The sequence below is a fragment of the Desmodus rotundus genome, chromosome 11 (genome assembly GCF_022682495.2).
Source record: "Desmodus rotundus isolate HL8 chromosome 11, HLdesRot8A.1, whole genome shotgun sequence".
In the NCBI taxonomy this organism is placed as follows: domain Eukaryota; kingdom Metazoa; phylum Chordata; class Mammalia; order Chiroptera; family Phyllostomidae; genus Desmodus; species Desmodus rotundus.
The window spans coordinates 29,438,614-29,463,647 of NC_071397.1; the positions used below are offsets into that span (position 1 = coordinate 29,438,614).

Consider the following 25,034-nt stretch of genomic DNA (forward strand, 5'->3'; position numbering starts at 1 on the left):
CAGCAAGCCAAAGTGATTACGTAAATAGTAATAAAGTGCTTGAGTGGTCGGGCAATACCTAGCTGATTGATGAGAATACAGTGCTCTAGCTGAGCTGCCTTTATAACTGAGAAAAATGGTGAAACGTAATCATTTGGCAGCAGCACAGTTCTCGGCGTGAGGGAGCTGACAAAACACTGAAGTGGAAGCAGCAGTTTCCACCCTAGACACTGAGCAAGGCTAGATTTAGGGGTCCGTCAAGACCGTGAAGTGGTCTGCAAACATGTCCGTGCACGTGCCTTTGTGCATCTCTCCAGGGTTTGTGCCCAGAGCTTTCATTAGAATTTTTAAAAGGCGTACAAAGCTCCCTGCTCCCCACACACACATTTGCAGAGAATTTCTGTCACTGGGTGGTACCTTCAGGGGGACAGTAAAGGCTTTTTCGTTTCTCTGTAGAAAAAAGGCACTAATACAAATATATACCCAGAGAAATACCAGTAAGTTACAATTTTTAATGTATCTAAATAAGTTCAGTGACTTCTTTTTATTGAACATGATTATTTACAAGAAAACATGCAAGAGATTAAGAAACCATATTTATTGCTTCTTGGGTACAACCAGAGATGTTACCTCAACCTTTAAAATAAATAATCTCATCAATAAATCTTATGCATGGCAGGTTATTAAAATTCCTCCTTTACTTTCACATAGAAGAGCTCAAACTGTTAATAGGGTTGGGGAACAGTACAATTCCACAAAAAGTCAGGCCGACCGTGAAAACCAGCACGTGCTGTGAAATCATCCCACGCGGCCCAGCGCTCTCTTGCCACTCTGGAGAGAGCACATTGCTGGGGACTTAAGCACCAATTCTATGGACTGTGGTGGGGCTTCTTCATGACTAGTCTGTGATCCTCTGCATAACCGACCAGTAATCTGAGAACTTCTAAATAAAAATGAAAATACCTACTGCAACTGAGGTAAACCAGACAGCTGTGTTTGTTTATTGGCACAGTGGCCCACAATATGTCACATGTGTATAGCACGCTGAAGTTCAAGATCCTGGGAACAGGATTATACATTTATTTAAAGGGAGGTTTTGTTCGTTTGTACCGATGACTCTGCTGTCTCCCCTCCGAGGGAAAGGAAAGAGGCTTTATGGAATAGCACCATTGTTCTAAACCAGATAGTCAAGTAGGACTCCTGTAATAACGTTGAAGGTAGCACACTGTCATCACTTGCCCCAGCTTCGGTGGTATTTCTCCTCCCAGCTCCTTTGCCAGGGGCAGCGTCTGCAGACAGCCATGCAGCACTAAGCCTTTCACTGAACTGGCCCTTTGCTGAAGGCCCGCTGCCCAGCCTGCACGGTGCAGGAGGCTGGCTCGCAGAAACCGGGAAGACCAGGAGGGCCCGGGGGGCCTGGCACACCAGGAATTCCTGCCACCCCAGGAGGGCCTCGCTCGCCGTCCCGGCCATTCCTCCCGTAGCTAGCAGGGCCTGGGTCACCTGAAACACACACGAAATCACAGTGTGAAGGGAACACTCAAGGCTGCGAAACGGCAGAAGGCACTAGACCTACAGCCCCGCAGTGTGTACATGGGAGCTTTTGGAAATGGTGGATGATGATGATGATGAAGAAGATGATAAAATTCCTTCATTGAACTTGGTTTTCTTAGAAATTACAGGTGGAAGACCTCGGCATCTCTAATCCGCATTTCCACCTGGAGAGGTGTGCTGTCTAACACGGTAGCCTCTAGCCACTTGGGTCTGCTGAGCACTGAAATGTGGCTAAGTCAAAATGAGGTGAACTACAGGCATGCAACTCGCCTACACTATGAAGACTGAGTATGACAAAATGTAAAATATTTCATTAGTAATTTTTGTACTTATTATATAATGATGTATTCTGAACACCATGGATTAAATAAGCTATTATTAAAATTAATTACACCTGATTCTTTTGACTTTCTTAATGTGGCTCCTTGTAGATTTTTTTTTCATAATCCCGACACTGTTTTCTTTCATTTTATTGAATTTATTGGGGTGACATTGCTTAGTAAATGTATACGGGTTTCAGGTGTATAATTGCAGAATACATGATCTGTATACTGTGCTGCCGACCACCCAAGGTCAAGTCTCCTTACGTCACCATACCCTTGTCCTGTTTCGCTCTTCACCACCCCCCACCCCCTCCCTCTGGTAACCACCCTACTTCTGTCGTCTGTGAGTCTTTATTTGCTTGTCTTATTTGTTCATTTGCTTCCTTCAATTTTATATCCCACAGACTTTTTCCGTCTGACTTATTACAAATGTTAAAAACTCCACACACGTGCAGCTGGCATTTGTGGCTCCCATTACGGCTTTAGAACAGCACTCGCCAAGAACTCGCCAAGAACTTTAGAACTAGCGCTGTCCCTGGCTTCCCACAGGTGATCCATATCCGGATGGGGAGAAGTAGCTAAGTGGGTAGAAGAGACTTGGGAGACAGACAGAGGGCTCTAAGTCTAGCTCTGCCGTTTATGGATACGGTGACATTCACAAGTCACTAATTTCTCACTTTGTGACGGGATAATGCCTTCCTTATAATTAAATCTATGCCTGACAGCATATGATAAATGGGGACTATTATTATAATTATGAGGACAGTATTGATTAATATCTTTAGCAAACTGCACAACACACCCTACAAAGTTCCCTGACATTCTCATCAGGGGCCTACACCGACAGGAACTGCACCCAAGTCTCGGGTCCTCCAGGGGCGCCTTCCTTTTCTCACGTTCAGTTGGTTCCTGCAGTGAAGCACTCGTAACAAAGAGGGATTTCTGCTGAACATCTACCCCACCTCGCCAGCAGATGCTTTCATACCGATACTGCAAAGGTGGCAATAAGCAACCAGTGTAGAAAACCTGTATCCATGATGATCGTACAGTTCAACAGAGACCCTCCTCCCACCTCAGTCATAGAATCCGGCCATTCAGCCAAAAAGCCTACAGCCAAATCTACATGTCAATGACTCGTTTACTTAGGTTGACTTTCCTTCTTTCTCAATGGTGTTTAATTCTCCTTTTCTGATTTAGTGATCATATTACATGTCTCTTGTTGGTCTCGTTATAGTGGTCTTATTACGTGACCTTATTACACGTGCCTCACGTACTTTTAGAAGGAAGGTAGGTTAGAGAGCCTGTCTTACCTATGATACCCATTCTCCCTCGAGGCTTACAAAGTAGATCCATATAAAGCAATGTTATAGGACAAAATGTTAATAAGTTTTATGAGAATAATTATTTTTGACAATGTCCACCTCAAGGCGGTAGGTAAGCAGAGATGTAAATAATTTCCCCTCATTTATTTCATAAACTTTCATTTCACTATATCAAGTTGTGATGAAGCCAGTGATTATGTGTTTTCCACCAAAGATGAGGCCCCCTGAGAAAGTTCCTCTCTCATCCACAGCACCTATAAGCGAGGTCTTAGCAGAACCATGCCTTTAGCAGAGCCTGTTCAGATCTCCTCGTGCTGGGGGCACCTAGAGGTGATTTTTTAAGGTTTAAGACATAGGCCAGACATAAATGCATATAAAAGGTGGTTTTCATATGCCTTATCAGTAGCAATACCAGGTCCACCTTAAGACCAGTCATGATTAGGAGGAGAAAATGCCCCAAGAAAAGGTTGCAAACAAAAAGACCACAGGGATAAGGCTGGCATGTAGGTTGGGAGGGGCCAAAGGCAGCTGGTGAGCCAACTCCTATATCTGTAAATAGTCTAAATGGGACACAGCCACCACGGGCATTAGTCTGCACGTTGCTTATCGCTGCTTTTGTATGACAAGGGTGGAGCTGAGTAGATGCAACAGAAAACACTTGGCCTGAAAGCCAAAGAGCTTGCTCCTTTACAAAAAAAAGTTTGCTGACTCCCAGTGTCATAAAGAAATGCCCCTATGTAAGAAAGTCACCACTGTCTTTACTAGAAGAAAACCGACAGGACAAGTGTAATGACAATTGGAATGGACGATGAGCTTCCACCTCAGCTTTGCGGGTCAGCAGCCTGACCAAGGCCCGTGGCAGACAGGGGCGCGGATGCCGGCTGGGGCTCTGCTCCAGTTAACAGCTGCTAGGAGGGAGTGTGGGCAGGTACTGCCAGAACCTCTGATAATGTTCAAAAGAAGTCGGGAAACTGAGTTTTTAAAGAAATATCTCTCAACTTATAATGTAACAACTAACTCAAAGTTTTATTTGACATTTGCAGAGTCAGCCTCCTGCCTAAAACCCTCAGTGTAAGGAAATTAATTCCCTAATACACAAACTATTAAAAAGCAGGAGGAAAGCTTTCATGTTTAGCTCCCCAGTTCCACATTTTAGGAGGGTTTTTTTGTTTTTCACTTGAGTTCATTTCAGATTCCTGTTCAACCTTTGAGGAAGGAGTTGACAGAGTCATCCTGCCTAGCCTTGCTTTATCTTCTAAAAGGCTCATCTAGCCCCTTTCTCCCTCTGGCAAAGACAGCAATTTACCCCTTAGAACTCTGGGTGATGAGTCGTTGTCATCATCATCATCATCATCACCAGCACAGAAAACACTCTCCCTTAACCCTTCACCCCGCACTGTGCTCACTACTGACCCATTTCCTCCTGTGCAAGCTGAGAGTGAGGAGGGTTAAACAATCGCCCATACTCTCCTACAGCTAGGAAGTGTGGGGGTTAGTTAGCAACAAGGGCCCTTAGCCACTGCCCTAACCCAACTGTGTTTTCATGCTTCTTAACTGCTAACTCTGCTGAGGTGTGTGTGTTGTGTCTGTGTGTGTGGTATTTTTTGTTTAATTCATTGGGCCTGAAAGTAGAAAGAGGCACAGTAGCCCAGAGTTAGTATTAATTCTTTTAGACCTCTCCTTATCATAACTAAGGGTATTTTTCCAAGATTTTGCCCTGGAGAAATGGCTGAGGGTGCAGGGCGGAGAAACAGCCGTCATGTAACAGATCGTTGGTTTCTGGGGAGCCCTGACACTGGGCATTTATTTACTCGCAAAGGTGCTCTAAAGTCACTGTGTGAGAACCTATCTTGGGAGTAAAACAGTGTCACAGTCCAAGTCATTCAGGAAATCCAGCAGCTGAGCAGCACGGACAAATGTCTATAAACTACTTTTCAAGTCTGAAGGAGAAAGTACAGGTCTGAAGTGTCCTCATTCCGCTCTCCCTGCCTGATGTGTGAGTTATCACAGCAACTGCATGAGGACTACAGTGTTCTGGAATTTCAAGGACCTACGGGGTCCAGCACAAATAACGCTCCTTTTTTATTGCAAAATCATAAGCAAGTAATTCTGTAACATAACAAAATCACCCTCAAGCACACCATATCACATTTTAGGTGAAATGTTTGAATTAAAGCCATAAATTATTACAACCATATTAGTACCCTACCAACCACACTCAAGCAGGCATTACTTCTGCCAGACCCTGTATAAAAATGGGGAAAACATTTCATGATTTTTAACTGAATGTCTATGTCATTATCTGTGCAAACACCAGGGGGCAGTCATGCTACATCGGTGGAGGCCAAACCCCACCGGAACATTCTGAAGCATCTAATACAAGCTACAGAATGTAAGGGACTGTTTGAAGATTTAAAAAAAAAAAAAAAAAAAAAAAAAACTGAACATAATTTTAAGCATTAAGTAGGGTATTTGCTATTAACCCACTGGTGGTGTAAAATTATGGTATGTGCCAGGAACTTTCCTATATTTTTCACCGCATGCTACACTTAGTTTTGTGGTGTTGGACAAAGCACGTATGTTTAAGAAATTGGTACAAAGTGGTTTGTTTACATAAGATCGCCACAACTAAATAAAATAGCTGCAGCAATGGAAATAGGATAAATAACTACTGCCAAACTTACAGCTAAACTGAGTGTTGTTTTTTCTTCCACTCAGGATTCACAATCACGCTCACCTAGACTTTGCACGAGCGCCCGGAACACCATTCACCTGGCGGGCCAGCACAAAGCCAGCTCTACCTCCGCGTCCAAGAAGGGAAAATCGCCTCAGCTCCCAACACAACCTTGGTGGCCACATAGGTACACAGTCCCTCATTTAACTCGTTTCCCTCATGAGTTTGAATCACACGAAGGAGGTCAAGACCCATTATTAAATATTTTTCTTTGAAATCCTCAGAGTGCCAAGGAACTCATGACAAAGTTCAGCGGCATCAGAGTTACTCTCCATGAGATGACCCAATCTAATGATACCACTAAAGGCCTCTGGTAAGAAACCAAAGGGGGAACCAGGGATTGGGGAGGCTCTAAGGTCCCAGGGTCTCTAATGCGATCCACAGGCTCCGTGAAAGAGGCACAAAGGGAATCAAGACTCTAAGTGGTCAGGGTACTGCCAGGCCTTCATTTTGTTCTAAGTGCACCTGGATGCAGAAGCATAAATATTCATCCCTATCAGTTATTATCTGAGAGAACTTTGTCCGGACAGATCACCTTTGTAAGACTCTATTTCCTCAAATATAAAAGAAATAACAGTAATAATAACAGCTAAATTTGCAGAATGCTTGCCATATGCCAGGCACTATTATAAGTGCTTTATATGTATTAACATATACATAGATACTCCTAAATAACTCCCTACGGTAGATGCAGTTATTATTCCCATTCTGCAGAGGAGAAACTGAAGCACTAAGAGGAAGAGTAGCTAAGAATAAGATAGGGAGCAATGCACATGCCTGGCCAGGCTAGTTCCAGAGCCCGGACTTCTCACATCTCTGCCCCGACTACTCCTGACTGTGGGGAGAAACAAACTAGATGGTGTACCTGTACTTTTAACCACAGCACTGCAGCCAAAGTGAGCGCCAATGTAATAATGACCTAGGGTCCATGGTAGGCAATGCAGCATTACAGCCCCGAAGGGCCTTGTAATACTTAACCCCGAACAAGGTGATAGATATGAAGGGGAGAAGAGAACAAAACTGTCCCGAAAGAATAAAGGAATTCTGATAACTGGTAGATATTGAAGGTCTTGGTTACATTTTTTTTCAAATATATCACATATGTTAGCACAAAGAAGATTGACCAAATGATCTTTATTCCGTTCAGGAGGATTTGAGTCCCAAATCCAACAGATGAGACAACAGAGGAGGTTGTAGTTCTGCAGGCTCTTTCTTTTAGGCAAGATACATATTTACCTAGAAGGTTCCAGAGAGCACCTGCATAAATATTGAAGTTCCTCTGGGTCCTAAAGTCCTATTACAATTACGTTTGTGACAGACCAGAAGTCACATTCCTAATCACATTCCAAACTCCACCAGGAAAACTGAAAATAGCCCAGCCTCTCAGTGGTCAACTAATCAGTGAGATGATTTACTGCCAGTCAGTACTTCGAGTTTGTGATTTGGAGTCAAAGAAGATTTTCGGGGTGGGCAGGTCTGAGCTGGTAGGGGTGGAGCTGACTGAGAGAAGAGTAGCTGATCACTTCCAACCCAGAGCAGGAGCAAGAGGCTGCAGGGGCTTAACTAGGGTCCAGCTGTGGCCCAGCTCTCCTTCACCTACCTCCAAAAGCAAGCGTGGACTTGTTATACTAACGGTAGTAATAATAACCAGCATTTCTTGAGCACTTGTCATGGCTAGAAACTATCCTAATCACTTTACATGGATGGATTAAGCAGAATTGTGCTACCACAAATACACTATCTTATAAATAGAGAAAATGGGCCACGGAGCAGTTACATAACTTGCCCAATGTCATACAATTAGTAAGTGACAGAGTAAGATTTGCATCCAGAATGGCTGACTTGTGGAGCCCACACTCAGCATTCTAGCTCTAAAGGAAGAATGACAGGAATGCCCTCGTTCAGGACCTTGCTGGATTTGGAAAACTCATAGCTGTGCATGTTTACCCACAGACAAGAGAATGTCGGCTGACCTAAAATCCCAAGCCCCCGGCCTGCACCTCAGCGAGCGTGATAAATATAGCCCCTTTGTGCCTGTGTGCTTTTGAAAGTTAGCTTTAATTTTTAAAAAATGTCAAATATCCTTTCAAGGAAAATGTAACAGAAGCACAGGAAAAAAAAAAAAAAAAGGACCAGATTTCCAAGTGGTGCCTGGAAAGGAGGGGCAAGGACTGGCAAAGGCAGAAAGGAAAAGGACAGGTTTTGGGAGTCCTGAAAAGGGAGCCCATAACATTTTTAGCAAATCAAATTTAAGTATTAAATCCAAGACCAGTTGTAACAAATTTATTGTTTTTCATAAGGGAGACAAGATGACAACCAGGTGGAGCTGCCACCGATGAGCTTGTACTGTCTTACCACTTTGCCCATGCATGGATGTTTCACTTATCAAAATGCAAATCAGCCAAGCCCAATTTTGGCAGAGCAATGGCCCAGGAGCACTGGGAAACCAGTCAGACTCAGGGACTCCTAGCGGGTTACTGCAGGTGGGGGATCATACGCCACCTGGTGGCATCCTGGGGCACTGCACATACAGAGCTAGTCTTCCTCAATCTTCGCATTTGTAAAATGTTATCAACAGACTTTTTGAAGGAGTCACCAGAAACAATAACATATCTTTGTTAGAGAAAAATCTTGACAATAGTGCAAGTCACTTGTCCAAGAACTGTTAAGTGATTTGTCAACAAAATGGGAGGAGAAATTGTAAGGTTATCCTATATATTCAATGTATAGACAATTAAGTAAATTGTAATGATGGTATTTTATCATCTTTAAAACTTCCTGTTGCTACCATTGATAAAGGAAAAAGGCACTCAGTAAGTTCTATTTCTTTTCTCTTTCTCTAAACATCTATCAGTGAATCATCTCTTGGCCCCTTTAGTGCCAACCAGATTCTTTCCTTTTCCAATCACAAAAAAATGTATCAATTTGTGAAAACCTCTTAACAGACCCACATTTTAAGAAAGGCAGTGTTGGAGCTGTCTCCAAATGTGTGCATATTTTTAAACGTATTTTAATGAGAAAGCAATCCCCAGGAGCAATGAAATGTATAATTAGAAAGCAATGATGTTTGGGGCCATAATTATAGCCATGACTGAATATGTACGCTTGTGGCAGAATTAAAAAGCAATCATTACTTTTTCTAAATTTCCCTAAAACAAGCTTTTCAAATCCATTGTGAAAGCATGTGCCACCCTTTTCCTGCACAGCTCCTTTAGCCCGGACTCTCCTCAGCGCCAGAGCTTCGGGAGCCTTCCTGAGCAGTGGTAAGAGAAGTCTACAGTAAGACGTGAAGGTTGCATGTTGTTCTTGCTCTTAAACCACCTGGCTTTAGATCCAGCTGTGCTCTTTCTCTGGTTGGGCTTGTAGGTCATTTTCCCAGTGAGTGAATGTGTTGCAGCCTGGTCTCTGGGGAACAGAGTAACCAGTGTGTAAAGAGAGAGCAGATGCCCAGTGAGAGAACCCGGGCTCTCATACACTGGGTACTGTGTCGCCTCAGTTCACACAGCAGTGACATGTGGCTTGTGTGTGGCCATTTGTGGCCATGACTAGGAATGTTCAGGTTAATTTACTTGTTTGGATCTGGGTTTTTGGAGGGTCAGGATGTTTGAAACAGGAGCTTTTAAAATAAAATTTCAGTTACTCTCTGTGCAAAATGAATAGTTTGCAAACTTGGATGGATTTTTCTATGACTGACTTTTTAGCTAAAATGTTTTAACACACAAGAAACTATCAGCCAGCCTTGAAGTGGAGAGGACCCCATTCATTCAGAATTTCATAACGAGCACGTGTGGCTAGACCAACAATTTTTTAAAGCATCTATTTAAATAATTAACATTTCAAGTCCTGACATATTTTCCCATAAAGAATACAGATATGACTTAGAAAACATTTAACTCTTCATTAAAGTTGGTCCGGAAAGTTGATGTGAACCATTCTTGAGTATCACATGATATGCTCAAGTGATTAAAGAGCAAGTGTTTAAAATATGGTCTACCTCAGCTACCTGTTTGCTGCTAATGGCTCAGCCTCATCCTGCCACACAGCACTCTTACCTGGGAGACCTGTAGTTCCGGGCAAGCCCTTGGGACCTCTTCCTGGAGGGCCACGCTCCCCCTTTTCTCCCAAGTCACCTGCATTTGATTAGAGAACGGTTATTTTTCTATATATCTATAAAAATAAAGTTCTATACTTTAAGCAAAGTCCAAATTCTGAAAGCAAAGGGTCATAAAATTGCCACAGACTAGATTGTGGCAAGGCAAAAATCAGGTTAATTATAATAATAGATCTAAGGGAGAAAATCAAATAATCATATTCATAGATGCTGAAAAGATGTTTGAAAGAATTGAACACATTCCTGATGCAATAGTCAATAAAATAAGAATCAATGGCTACCTCCTTCACATGGAAAAACGTATTCTCTCAACCCAAAAGCTAGCACGATGCCTGATGGGAAGCACAATAAGCGGTTTCACTACAGTCACTATAAAGATGTCCGCTTCATCGTTATTTATCATTTGGTTTGGGAGTTAAAACCATCCGTTTTCAAGTGATAGGAGTATATATCTTAAATCCTAAAAACTCAATTCAAAATATACTATAAACAATAAGATAGATAATTCAGTAAAGTAGCAAGATACAAAATTAATTATGGAAATCAATATATACACAAACAATATATACAAACAACAACCAGTAATGAGTAGTAAAAAATGATACCACTTATAATAGTAATTAAAATAGTAAGTCCCAGGAATAAGTTTAATCAGAATATACAAATCCAAAATGAAAAATATTAAACATTTCTAAAAGTTACAAAAAGACTGGGAAAATGTTCTCATATGGAATGACGTCATCATAAAAAAGTTGTCAGTTCTCCCTAAGCTTACTTTTCATCATGATCCCAATAAAAATATAGATTTTGTGTTAACCAGAGGTGATTCTGAAGTTTGTGTAGAAAAACACAGCCCTGGCCGGGTAGCTCAGTTGGCTAGAGCTTTGCCCAGATACACCAAGACTTCGGCTTCTGTCCCTCATCAGGGACCATACATTATGCAACCAATGAATGCACAATGAGTAGAACAACAAATTGATGTTTCTTTCTCCTTCTCTCTCCCTTCCTCTCTCTCTAAAATCAATACATAAAAAAAGAAAAAGACATAAACCAGAATAGCCATAAGAACTCCAAAAAGAAAAGCAACTTGAAGGGAATTAAACCTATTAAATATTAAACCACCAAAATATTATGGGACTGGTACATGAGTAGAGAGACCAATGAAAGAGAATAGAAAGTCTAAATACCTATTCCAAATACATATAGGAATTTGGTTTGTAACAAAGATGGCATCTTAAACCAGGAAAAAGTTGAATAATTCAATAAATAGTATTGCAAAAGAGGGTAGCCTACTTGAAACAAAAAATGTTGGATCTAATCCTCACACCACAATCCAGGATAAATTGCAAATGTATCAAATATTTTAAATGTAATTTAAGAACCAGAAGAAAACAAGGGAGAATTGTTTTAAAACCTCAGACTCAAGTTGGCCTTTCTATTATGATATGAAGTTATAACTCTTAATATGAAGAGTTCTTGAAATCAATACAAAAAGGCCAACAACACACTAAAAACTAAGCAAAATACATGACGAAGGAAGTCAGTGAAAGAAAATAAAAATGGCTCCTAACTCTGTAAAAAAATTCCCTGACTTCACTCTCATAACAGAATTAATGTAAACTCAGAACAACAAGGATGCTATTTTAACCTATATGATCGGCATAAATTCCAAAGTTTAATTAAGCATATGTTAGCAAATCCATGGAAAAATACACTATTACACATTGCTGACAAGAGTATAAATTGGTAGAGTCTCTTACAGGTAATTTGGCAATATCTATCAAAATTACAAATGGAAGTACCATTTTACCCAGTAATTCTGCTTCTAAGAATTCATCCTAGAGATACAGAGCTTATGTTGGTATTTGTACAAAAATGAAGCATGTGTAGTGGTGTTCACTGGAGCCTTACTGAAGCAGCAGAAGATTGAAAACAATCCAAATGCCTGTCAAAGGGTTAAATACATCGTGGTACTTCTACAGATGCCAAATACAATCGGAATACAATGCCGCTGTGAAGAAGAGTCAGGAAGCTCTTTGAAATGAATCTCCAAGACATTGCTCAATGAAAAACACAAGGTCTAGATCACTTACTACAGAACAAAATGACTTGCTTTTAAAGAATCTAGGAAAAATATGCTATATTCATTGATCCTTGCATATCACCATTCATAAGGATGTGTAAGAAATTAGCAATAATGATGACCTAGTGGTAAGAAAAAAGGAAACAGCAAAGGGAGACATGGGTGGCACAGAAATTCTTTACTGAATATCTTTTTATACAGTTTAAAATTCTTGAATACTGTAAATTTAGTATTACCAAAAATAAATTAATGAATTTCCCAAGTGTAAAGTGTGCTGTCAGAGTGTCTGCATTTCACTCTGGACTCATTATTTACAGGGAATACGCTGTTGGTTGCAGCCAACCCTGTGCATTTGCAGGACAGTTGATTAAATTTAGGGCATCAGCAGTCACTGAACAAAGCTACACTAATTATCCCCTGCAGAGACCAAACCCAGAAACCTGGCCTCATTAACAAAGCCCTCCAATACCTTCATTAACTGGTCCTAAATGACTTCTACTGCTCCCAGTATGAGGCATTATTCTACTATCTCATTAATATAATATTATATTTTTTCTACACTTTTAGAAAATGCAATGGTATTTTGTAAAGAATTCCATACCTAATCATTTTTCCCAAACATCTGTATTGGCCCAACCTCATTCAATACTGAGTTGTTATAATTTAAGAAGCAAAGGCATGTACACAGCAAAACTAGGAAGGATCTATGTACAACCATCGATACAGTAGTCAAATAGTTCTCATACTTTGATTGTAACTGTGAATGTCCTTGTGTGGATATTTTTACAGTGAATCAATTACATTTCAAAACAATTCAAATTTATATAAATACCGCATAAGGTATTTATAGAGCTCAGGATGAACTCACGTTCACATAGCTAGTTTTTTTCACATTCATCATCAATATAGCCATATTGTATTAGGAAGATATGACAACTGGCATTTTTAAAACAGCTGAAGAGCTCTTTTTAACTTAGCAATTTAAATGTCATATCACTGTAATTCTGGAGACTGGCAATGAGAAGAGAATCTTTAAATGTGCCATATTTTTTATACATATGAGATGAAGATTATAAATTAAAATGCAACTTTCACGCAGATAGTGAAAGTTAAACACATTCCAGTGTGAAACCATGAGAACTTTAAAATGTTGCTTGCTAGGGAGAAGACTGCTCTCCTAGTTGCGATGCTGTATTTTGGTTACTGGTCAGAGTAAAACACACTTTAGCTGAATCCAAGACAGCCGCCCTGCAGACTGCTGCTCCGCAGCCTGGCTCTGTCTGTCACCAGGGTTACTCTGCTTCTGCAAACCCTGATCACGCCTTCTTTCGAGATGTTTGAAAAATGCCTCAACGAACTAAAGGGCCACCTTTGTTAGCCTACTGTGTCAGAAAATACATATAAAGAGCTTATAAAATCAGCTTAGATAAGGTATGAAGGGAAGTATGCAGTTTTTAATAAATGAGCCCTAATTGGGGCCTCTTGTAAGCCGGGCACAATTTCAAAGCCTCCGGAGGCTGGACGAAATCAAATATGGAGAGAGCTCAGAGTTCATCTTAAAGAGAACTAGAGAGATAAACTATAGGAGTTTTGGCCAAGATGGAGATACATTTCACCTCCTTGTACAACCAAAAGAAGGAAATAACCAATTTAAAAACAAAAAAACAACCAGAACTGCCATAAAATTGAACTGTATGAAAGTCTGACAACCAAGGAGTTAAAGGTGAAACATTCATCCACACTGGCGGGAGGGGCAGAGGCAGGCAGGTGGAGAGGACTAGCAGCAAGGCAGCAGCTGGAGGACCAGGCAGTCCCACATTCACATGCAGACAACCTGGGAGGAACAACTGGGGAGCGAGACAGACTGTGCAACCCAGGTTCAAGTGCCGGCAAAATGAAGCCTCAGAACCTCTGGATGTAAAAGCCAGTAGGAGTTGTGGCAGAGAGAAACTACCAATTTCTTGAAAGCAGGGTGAGAGCTGAGCAAACAGCATTGTTCCCTTTATGACCCCTCCCCCACATACAGCACCACAATGCAGTGAAGTGGGTTGCCCCACCCTGGCCAATACCTAAGGCTCTGCCCCCTACAATGTAACAGGTGTGCCGAGGCAAAGAAATGTGGCTGAACTGAAAGAACAGAACAAAACTCTAGGAAAAGAACTAAGCAATGAGGAGATAGCCAACCTATCAGATGCAGAGTTCAAAACACTGGTAATCAGGATGCTCACCATGCTCAATCAGAAATGACTGAGTATGGTAGCAAAAAAAGGAAGAAGTAAAGGCTATAAAAGGGAAATAAATAAAAATATACAGGAAACCAACAGTGAAGGGATGGAAACTAGGACTCAAATCAAAGATTTGGAATAAAACAAAGAAATAAATATTCAATCACAATAGCAAGAAGAAAAAAGAATTCAGAAAAATGAAGAGGCTTAGGAACCTCTGGGACAACTTTAAATGTTCCAATATGTGAATCATAGGGGTGCCAGAAGGAGAAGAGGAAGCTCAAGAAATTGAAAACTTATTTGAAAAAAATAATGAAAGAAAACTTCACCAATCTGGCAAAGGAAATAGACATGCAAGTCCAGGAAGCTCAAGAATCCCAAACAAGTTGAACCCAAAGAGGATCACACCAAGACACATCATGATTAAATTGCCAAAAATTAAAGATAAAGAGAGAATCTTAAAAGCAGCAAGAGAAAAAAAGAGAGTTACTTACAAAGGAGTTCCCATAAGACTACCAGCTCATTTCTCAAAAGAGACCTTACAGGCTAGAAGGGGATTGAAAGAAGTATTCAAAGTCATGAAAAGCAAGGACCTACATCCAAGATTACTCTATTCAGCAAAGCTATCATTTAAAATGGAAGGGCAGATAAAGTGCTTCCCAGGTAAGGTCAAGTTCAAGGAGTTCATCATCACCAAGCCCTTATTATATTAAATGTTAAAGGGACTTATCTAAGAAAAAGAAGATCAAAACTATGAACAGTAAAATGACAACAAACTTACAACTATGAACAACTGAACCTAAAAAAAACATAAACAAAAACAAACCAAGCAAACAACTAGAGCAGGGACAGAATCACAAAATTGGAGAGATCACATGGAGGGTTATCAGTGGGGAGGGGTCAGGGGAGAATGGGGGGGGAAGTAAGGGAATAAGAAGCATAAATGGTAGGCACAAAATAGACAGGGGAGGTTAAGAATAGTGTGGGAAATGGAGAAGCCAAAGAACTTACATGTATGAGCTATGGACATGAACTAAGGGGGGCCACAGAATGCTGGATGGAATGGGGGTACCAGAGGGAGGGGGTAAAAGGGAGAAAAAAGAATGGGACAACTGTAATAGTATAATCAATAAAATATATTTTTAAAAAGAGACCTGGAGAAAAAATTTCTCCGAGAAAATCACATAGACCTTCGTCCTGCTTTCAGCTATAGGAACTCATGCCCCGGGTGCTTTCTCATGACGAACATAATGGCTACAACTGAATAAATTCTCATCACTCCATGGTGGCTATTTACTTCATTTATTTTTGAGTTATAATTAATGGTCCATCTTCTTATGAGCAGCTAAATATTGTAAAAAGTGTTAGCCACAGTTATGACCATACTTTCTCAAGCCTTCCCTTACATGTTGGCATGTCTGTCTGACTTACACTGAAATACCTTAAAAAAATATACAGCTTTACTCATAAGGACCTAAAATTAATCCATACCGTAAACATTTAAAAATGGCATTTATAACACGAGAGACTGACTTAATACTAAGAAAAGTGAACATAGGCCAGACAGACGTCTCTCTCGTGTCTGTTGAATAGACACGTAAAATGTGCAAAGTGCATGGGCCATGGCCCTAACATGTTTGTGTAATATTGTATAAAACATGTTGATGGAAAACAACAATGAAATATATATATATATATATATATATGTTTATATACATGACTTAAGCTTTGAGTGTGATTTGAGGCCTATTCCTACTAGCTACTGCTGAAAATGTCCCACTGTGTTTTCCAGAGTAATTTTTAAGGAAGAAAACAGGGATTTAATTAAAACACAGACTAACTGTTGAAAGCTTTAGTAAAACTTATTCCTTTGTTAGTTATGTGACAATTTCTCTTGAAAAAGAATCTCACAGTGACCCAACCTCCCCTTTTTCAGTAGCCACGGGGAAAGGCAACAGGGGACAGTGACACGCGACTCCTCTGCAATGGGCTGCAGGTTTATGTGTCAGATGGCGAAGTGCTTACCTCAGGGAAAATTTGATCTGTGACCCTTGGAGAGTAAAAGACTTTATTTTTCTATTAAATACTATTGGTAATGTATGTGGTGGGACAAGGAAGGTCAAGTCCAGGTACCCAGAACCAAGCATCTCCAAGTGTGTGAGAGCACTGATTGTTAAAGAAAATCTGCTACTTCTTTTCTGCACATACCCCAAATTTTAAGAAATAAAATGAGAAAAGATACTGCTTTAAGGGAATTCCATGACAAGAAATGGATAAAGGGAGCTGGGGAGAGAACGTCTGTTTAAAAAAGAAAGAAAGAAAGAAAAGGACTGTGTCACTTCTTGGTTATACACTATGCCATGAAGACTGAAGGAAAACTCGGGGAAACCCCGTATGTAATGAAGCCATGCTGACAAATGGACTTAGCGGTGGAGACATCGTCCTGGTCCCCAGTAGAGAAATACGCCTTTCTTCCCTTCAAAATTTGGTTTATCTGCTAGGGCCAAGCCGGCCCGCCCCGGCCACAATTCAGAACTCCCCAGAAAGTTTCGCCAACATTTCATCTTTGTTTCCAAGGTTTCTCCGCCCTGCTTGCACATTAAAATCACCTGAGGTGTATTTTTAAATCCTGATGCCCAGACCAATTAAATCAGAAGCTCTGGGAATAGGGCCCAGACGTGAGTCGTTCCTCAAGCTCCTCAGGTATTTCCAGCGTGCAGCCCAGACTGAGAGACAGCAGCTTTAGGCAGGCTCTCCTCACCTACCAAGTCAACAGACATTTTCACTTCTTAAAGGAATAAGATGGGACTTCAGGAGAGTTCTGTTACCAATGAACACAGTTAAGCTCTGTCCAAATATGGAGACTTCCTTTTAGCCAAGACACTAGGGCTGTGATTTCTATAGTCCCTACAAGGTGTCCCATTTCAATAGGAAAATGGATGGAGTGCATTTAGCTGCATTGGAATCAGGTGGCTGCGTGTTAGAACAGACTGCTGCCCCCACCCCCGCCCAAGATTCCAATTGGTGGGGCTGGGCTGGACTGGAGAGTCTGCATTGCTAACAAGGTCCCTGGTGGTGCTGATGCTTCAGTGGCCACTCGTTCAGACCCACTGCTCTGAAGCGAACTCCCAGTAGCTAAGGAGACTTCCTAGGCTCTGGCACAACAGGGCCAGCTAAATCAACAATCACCCAAGGCAGTGGGGTTTCTTAGAAATGGTTTACAGAGTGAATGGGAACTAACCTTAGAAAAGCCACCTATGGCATGAGTACCTAAACTAATAGCTGGAAGCAGGACAAAGGCGGATGTCTGCGTGATTTTCTCAGAGAAAATTTTTCTCCAGTTCTTTTTAAGATGAACTCTGTGCTCTCTCTGTTTGATTTTGTCCAGCCTCCGAAAGCTTTGAAATTGTGCCAGGTTTACGAGAGGCCCCAATTAGGGCTCATTTATTAACATGCACATGCCCCAAAAAATGTAATTAAGGAAATTATTCCAGCAGAGGGTATAGTTAACCGAATGCATCAGGAATGCATTTATAGATCCCAAAAGGCAGCCTGCTTGCCCTCTGACCACTCATACCACAATGTTTAATCCTAATTGGAACAGCACCATTTTAAAAATGAAAGTCCTTCTCTTGTTTTTGATGCCATGCCTTTCTGAAGTTCCCCAGAGAGCTGTCAGTCATGATACAGAAAGTCCTCGCTTTATTCCGTCCTCTCTGTCAATTATTCAGGGCACACACTCCTCAGGCTGCTGTACTTTCCTCACTCAACTAGCAAATGCCGTCTGAAGCAACCGGTCCTTCTGCAAGGCCTGTTTAACACCTAACACACAGCCCCATTTTTCTGAAAAGTGCTGGATGCAAGGGCTTAATGTGCTTGCAGTAAAAGGGGAAGAAACCAACTCTCTTACACTCTCTCACATGTTAAAGAAGGAATAAGGTTAGGTTGCACTTCAGAGCTGAAAAGAAAATCCATCAAAACCAAATGTCCAATGTGACTTTTTAGAAGGAGGGAAAGGCAGCTTCCACTCAAGATGTAATTTTTCTTATCTCTTGCTAACAAATCTTGTTAGTTTAAGTAATGGATGCAAACATTCTAAGGCTGGCTGTCAACTTAGAAGACATCTACGATAATTTCAGGTTCTGAAAAAAATTAACTGCTGAATAAACCTTTATTAGGTCCTATAAAGTTTATTTTGAACTAGGAATGAGGCACAGTATAATTGAAAAAGATCGGTGCCATAAGTCAGAGGACCTAACACCAGTATTTAGTCTACTGTCGTCAGATACCAAGGTCAAGAGAATCCCATGTAACAGTTCTCTAATCTTTACCATGTCCAGTGCAAAGGAGAATAATACATCTTATCTCACAGAGTATCTGGAGCTTGGCCAGACATGTGAATACATCTGACAAAGGACGGTATGTGTCCCTTGGCTCTACCTGGGCAAAAAGGCTTACCTTTAGGCCCCCTCAAACCAAGAGCACCAGGGGGACCTTTAATGCCTGGGAGGCCACGAAGTCCCATCTGGCCTGGGAAGCCATTCTCTCCAGGGGGCCCTGGGGCACCAGGGGGCCCAGGCCTCCCAGGGAGGCCAGAAGCTCCTGAGTCTGGACGCTTGAGGCTAGCAGCCATCTCAGCCAGATGCTCTAAAAGATAATAAACAAAACAGCCCAGAAACGTCAGGAACAAGGAAGTGATACAAATGAAAACAGAGGTACTACGAGTGCCTTTTTAAAAATGTGTCACCAGAACTTCAAACGTGGTGGTGAGAAATGAAGGAAGTCCGATCATTTTTCCGTGGACTCTTGGCCAGAAAGCCTCACTAGGGCTGTTTGATTCGGGTCTCCCTGGATAGATTTGGTCCTGCTGTTTTGCGACCGGGGCAAAGGGACAGGGATAAAACCTGAAACTGCAGGGCCGTGGGGTGAGTGGTATTCTACAAGAATGAGTGTGTCACCTGAATCCTGACCTGTTCTCTGAGAACCCAGGATGGAAGAAAATGAGTTTCTTAATGTAGGTAGAAGTGGATGTCCAGAGGCTTTTTAAAAGCCAAGGCCATTGTGCAGGATTATTATTGAAACACCATTTGAGACCTAGCCTCGCATTTGTAGTTTAAGGATACTAAGTAGCTTGATGTATTCCGAGAATTCATGACTTCTTCTGAATTCTCCTTTTCAGAAGTTTTTTCATGCTTGGAATAGACAATAAACATTAAAAATAGCCTTGGGAATGGTCACAGTATGTCTTAAAAATTAATAACTGTGTGGGCTTTTTCAGGAATCATTAAATAGATTAACAATCATCCACTAAGACTATGTAGAGCAAGGCAACTTTCCCATTAAAATCCTCTGAGGGAAATATTCTAATGTAATATATTTTAAAGCTTTAGGGTGTGATGGAGAATTTGAATTGAAAACACATTTCTAAACAACATTTTTAAATTGTTCCAATGTGAGTATTCTAAGTTTGCCTTACATAAGAGTTAGCATAAAATCACAATTTTCTAGATATGCGATGCTTAAAATTGAAATATCTTTGCAAGATAAAATGTCTGCAATGAAGAAACTTGGTATTCAAATGCAGAGGTGACAGTTTCATTCTGGAAAATTCTACAAGCCTACAAGACAAATTAGACTATCTCATGAGTATACAAAGAAGAGTATTTATTTCTGCCAGAAGTGGTTCCAACCAGAATAAAATAATTATTTGTTAGAAGGCCAGGGGTTACAGGGTCTCCTCAGTTATGGGAGGATCCGCACATCTCCATTTCCAGTGTGGTTTCAAAACTAGACCAATTTGGAAACAACTTTGACAAACTGCGATCACCACAGCTACAGATACATTTAGATCAAGGTTAACAAATGTGACCATGTATCGCCATTTTGGTAAAACACCAGTTATTGATTTTTGATGAAGGCGGTTTGGTACATGAGTAGCCATAATGTCCTTACGCTTGTTACAAGTCTGTCAGCTACCTCTCACACAGTCTAGGGAGAGAGCCTCGGCCAGTGCCGGGTGCTCACTGAGTGGTAGGGCGTTGAAGAGGGGAAAGACACTTGCGAATTGTTTCAAAGGAAAACAAAGTGTATGTGTGTGTACTTTCTTGTCAATGAACACCTTTGCCAAAAAAAAAAAAAAAAAAGGCTAATCCAAAAAGTGATATTTTTCTTTCTCTTTGAGGCTATAAACTATTGTGATGATGACAAACTGCCTAAAACAGAATCGCCATTAGCATCATTCAAAGTCTCCCTCCTTTAAAGCATCCAGAAAACATCAAGCCACTACGTTGTTTACCTTGCATGACCCTCATGCAAACCTGCTTAATGTGCTGATCTGTTGGCGCTCTCCCCTGGGGCAGAAGAGAGAAAAGGCAGTTTAGACAGAGAACCACAAGCAGCACATGGTTAATGGTAAACTGACAGACGGACTTGGCAGGGAACCAGGTGGCTGGGTTGACAATAGGACCACGTGCCCACACTGCCCAGGAGCTGATGTCTGGTCTAGCCAGGCTGCCCCAACCCCTTGTGCTGTGGGACAGAGTCTCCACAGAGAAGCCACAGGGACTGCCCTCCACTCACCGGAGGGCCCTGGATACCAGGCAGGCCAGTGGCACCCTGTTCCCCCTGCACGCCTCGGGGTCCAGGCGGTCCTCTCGGTCCTTCCACGCCAGGGAGCCCCCGACCTCCTTCAGGCCCCCTCAAGCCAGGCTCCCCGAGGTTACCCACCTATAACAAAATGGCACATTATGAAACCCTGGGGTAAATACAAGTAATGCATCTGCTTAATATCAATGTAATCTTAACACACAAACTTTGGGGTTTACTACATCCTATGTGTTCAGAGGTTACAAATCCTCCACATAAGGACATAAAATGCCACAACTCATTAGTCTCTTAGAACTCCAGTTCAAATAAACTTTTAAAGAATCTTTCTTTTTTGTATAGTTATTATTTCAAAATGTTTGCTGAAATAATACATTTTTAAAACCACATCCTTCACACTTTAAGCCACTTCCTAAGACAAGTTAACTTTTAATACAGCTTGTCAACATTTTATGGCCACCACAAAAAGGCCACAAAGTTCTTACGAGACTGTTCCTTTGTATATTGCTGATACACAAAGCGTAAAATAAGGATATTTCCAAGAACATAAGGTATTCAGCTCTTATCACATTCTTTGGAGAACTGAAGATGCTGGATCTATCCAGGAATCATAAAATACTAACATGAATTAAATCAGTGTATTTAAAACACCACCACACTTAAAATGTTGCACTTAAAATCAATGTATTTGAAATACTGAAAAAAAAGAGTAAATCTATAAGTTATCTAAGTATTGAAAAAGTTAAAAATCCAAATATTAAAGAAGTTTAGGAATAAACCAACTGTTTCCTTAACACAGAATCGTATACACATCAGATGTTTTTGCTGAATAACAGACTAAAAGTATTTAAAAGAGGCCTCGTGCACAATAACTGCCTTGAAAAGGAGATTAAACTAGTCCTCTGTGTGTTAAACTACCTCTGGCGGAGTTTCTAAGGCAGTCCTCACAAGGCACCGTTGTGTACAGACTGAGAACGAGAAGATCAAAGAGCAGGAGGCATCAAGGGGATGCCAGTGTTCGAGCTACGAATGTTCATAAAGCGATTTAACCCTGCTTCCTTTTCATGTGTAACATTTATCTAGAAAGAGCTCACTCACGTCAAACATCCAAATGTTTTAAACTGAAGGGAAGAAGGTGACGAGACAATGCTTTCACTAGGCACATCTAAAGAAAGTTCAGCAAGTGTGCTTTTTTTAGTCTCTCTTTATACAAAAAAAAAGTGATACTCATCTAAGGCAACCTGTCAAAATGAAGAAATTACAGCTTAAAAGACTCCCTGAAAGACAGGGCCAGCAGGGGGAGCTCACGAAGGATGTGCGTGGAAGGCTGGGGAACTGTCAGGCACCTGGAGGGCAGGGCTGTGGCAGCTTCTAAAGCAGCCCAGAGAGGAAGCCAAAATGAGCGCAGAAATGTACTCAGTGACTGGCAGAAGACGGGGGAGACCAAACCAGAGTGTGCTATGTTGCCACAATGCTGCAGTATTGCTAGAACAAGGGACAAGAAATTTTTGATGAGATTTAGGGCCAACACGGCCAGGGCATCATACGCGCCCTGGGTTTTTCGGGGGAAATTCCTCAGCTGAGGACAAGCACACTAGAGTAGAAACAGACTTCACCAACTATCAAGTTTGTCTATGCCGACGTCACTGGGGACGGCAAAAGCCCTCCTGTCAGTAACTATTTCCCCTGATGCTGAGACAACACACTTCAATTTCATCAGTATTATGTGGGTCCCGTCGGAGAAGACAGGACTGCAAAGGGAGGTCATGAATCAAGAGCCAATTCCTAGTATTATATCCGCGTTTAAATGAAGTGACCACTGCCTTGTTCATTGGCTTTTTTCTTTTATAGCTTCAATGCTTAACCAGTGAACATCAGTAATTATCGCTAGACCATGAAACATCATCTCCAGTACCAAATTCTACCGTTTACTCTACAGGGTTCTCAATTCTAAACCATTTCTGTCAAAGATTCTTAGGCATAAAGATGTTACTTGAAGCTTGAGACTGTCACGTGGTGTTTAGAGGCAACATGTAAATAGGGAAGGTAATACAACGTAATCATTTCCACCTGGGTGATGTGTGAAGCCCCCAGAGCTGGGCAGAGTAGCCGAGTGTGCGAGTCTGCGTGAGTCCTCCCAGAGAAAGTGGGGCTGAGGATGGGGAATGCTTAAGAAGGAGGTTGCTGTTTTACAGACCTGCTTCTTAAGCAGAATACACCAGGCTGGGCGAACAGCACAAGGCACTAGACAGCATGCCACGTAAAAAGAACTGCAAACAGTGAAATGCCAGACCTGCAGGAGGTGAGGTTGGCAAGGCAGAGAGAATACTTCATTGAAAGCTGTGTATACCCTGCTAAAACTCCGGTTTTTCTCCATGAAATGCTATTCTTGAAGGATTTTAAGCAAAGAAAGGATAGACGGTGTTTGATCTTTTTATCTGGATTACCAGGGCTGCCAGGAGGATAATGTGCTGGACAAGCAGGGAGAGGAGTGGGGGAGACTCCAGGAACAGGAGGGACTCGGAGCCTAACTGGCAGCTGCTGGTTAGCGACATTTCAGATTGAAATCTGAGCTTAACTTTTTTTCTCCTTCTACTGGATTTCTTATTGTATTAGATGAGCATTCCTTTCAAACCACAAATCATTCCAGGTTTGCTACTAATTGGTTCTATAATTCTGAATTCATCTAATCTCTAAGGACATCAGTTTAGTCTCTGTAAAATGATGAATTAAACAAGATAATCATTTTCTAGCTCTAATAACTCTCTTTTATATCTTCTTATGCATTGTGCCTCTATCTCGCTTCCCCAAATAGAACACACAGGAGATTAAGAAAATTACTGAAATATTTGCCAACAAATTGTACAACTACAAACGATACTCGATTATACTCTCGTCACCATGAAGCACAAGTCAGTTCTTTAAAAATGGCCCATTTGTAAACAAAACTACTGTAACATACTCACTGAGCCACTCATAATAGGAAAAAAACTTCCTTCAGAATGGTTAGTTCAGTAGGCAGAGCCATGTACACCCTTGTTCTTTTCTTTGGATTGACCAATTACTTAAAGGATAAATCCACACACTCATCTCCTTGAAGGTAAACCCGTTAAGAATTGAATTTTATAGAAGAATTTCATAAAGCAGTGTGCTGCACTTTCTACAACATTATTGATATTTTTACATTTTATACCGTTACTGCTCATTATACTTACAGTTCCCTTTGCCCCAGGCAATCCTATATCTCCCTAAATCAATAAAACAAAATTATATTAGAACAATGTATTACATATGACAGTTTCCTAAAAACATGTAACAGGTTATTATGCTGCTGAAATTTATAGATAACCATGATCAGAGATGAACCCTGACACCACAGAAAACCATTAGGCTCAAAATTTGGATTCTAGTCCCAGTTTTGTAAGTTAAATTCGCAACCCTGGGTGACCTCAGAGCCTCGGCTAACTTATTTGTTAAATAACGGAGTTGAATCAGATCTTTCCAAGGCTCCACCCATATCTAAAATGCTAGTGTTGAGAATTAAAATCTCAAAAGATGTTAAATTAGTATTCTGTTATAAAGCATGGATTACTTTATTTTTCAAACTCTAACAGTATTTTAAAACTTACCCAAAAAGTCTGTCAAGCTAAATATGCATGCTTTTGTGGGGGTGGGGGTGGGGGAGTAACCCTTAAAAATCTCCCACCACTAATTCTAGATATGAATTCAGCTCAGGTTTCAGCACATCAGTTCATCTCTACTACAAAACAGGATGATTTAAAACATCCTTTTAGTCCTTAAAATGAACAATTTTAACAGAAAAATTAAAATTGGAGTAATTATTTTTGGAATTTAATTAATAGTTATGAAGCTTTGCCTAATTCAGATGTTGCATTTGTATTAACTCTCAGTCCTGAAAATCTGAATAAAAACAACACTACCAGAATTTTTGCCTGCAATAAAATCTCGCTGAAACTAATTTAGGAGAAATCTATCACCCCAACCCCAGAGGAACAAACATAAGTTTCCACACTAGGTCATGTCCAAGCCATAATGAGGAGCCGAGAGATCTAGCAGTCCTGGCAGGAAAGATCACTTGT

The 25,034-nt window shown here is 41.0% G+C and overlaps 1 protein-coding gene across 2 annotated transcripts in view; it reads right to left on the minus strand.

Annotated features, from left to right (window-relative positions):
• Positions 1-952: 952 nt before the first annotated feature.
• Positions 953-25,034, minus strand: part of COL9A1 (collagen type IX alpha 1 chain) — an 86,710-nt gene continuing 62,628 nt past the window's right edge. For both annotated transcript variants that reach the window (XM_024576625.3, XM_024576626.3), the window contains 6 exons: positions 24,150-24,182; positions 20,911-21,057; positions 20,627-20,681; positions 18,790-18,978; positions 9,965-10,042; positions 953-1,482 (listed from right to left, as the gene is read on the minus strand). In XM_024576625.3, the coding sequence (XP_024432393.2) occupies positions 1,298-1,482; positions 9,965-10,042; positions 18,790-18,978; positions 20,627-20,681; positions 20,911-21,057; positions 24,150-24,182 (687 nt within the window). In that variant the 3' untranslated portion in view covers positions 953-1,297. The remainder of the gene's footprint in view (positions 1,483-9,964; positions 10,043-18,789; positions 18,979-20,626; positions 20,682-20,910; positions 21,058-24,149; positions 24,183-25,034) is intronic.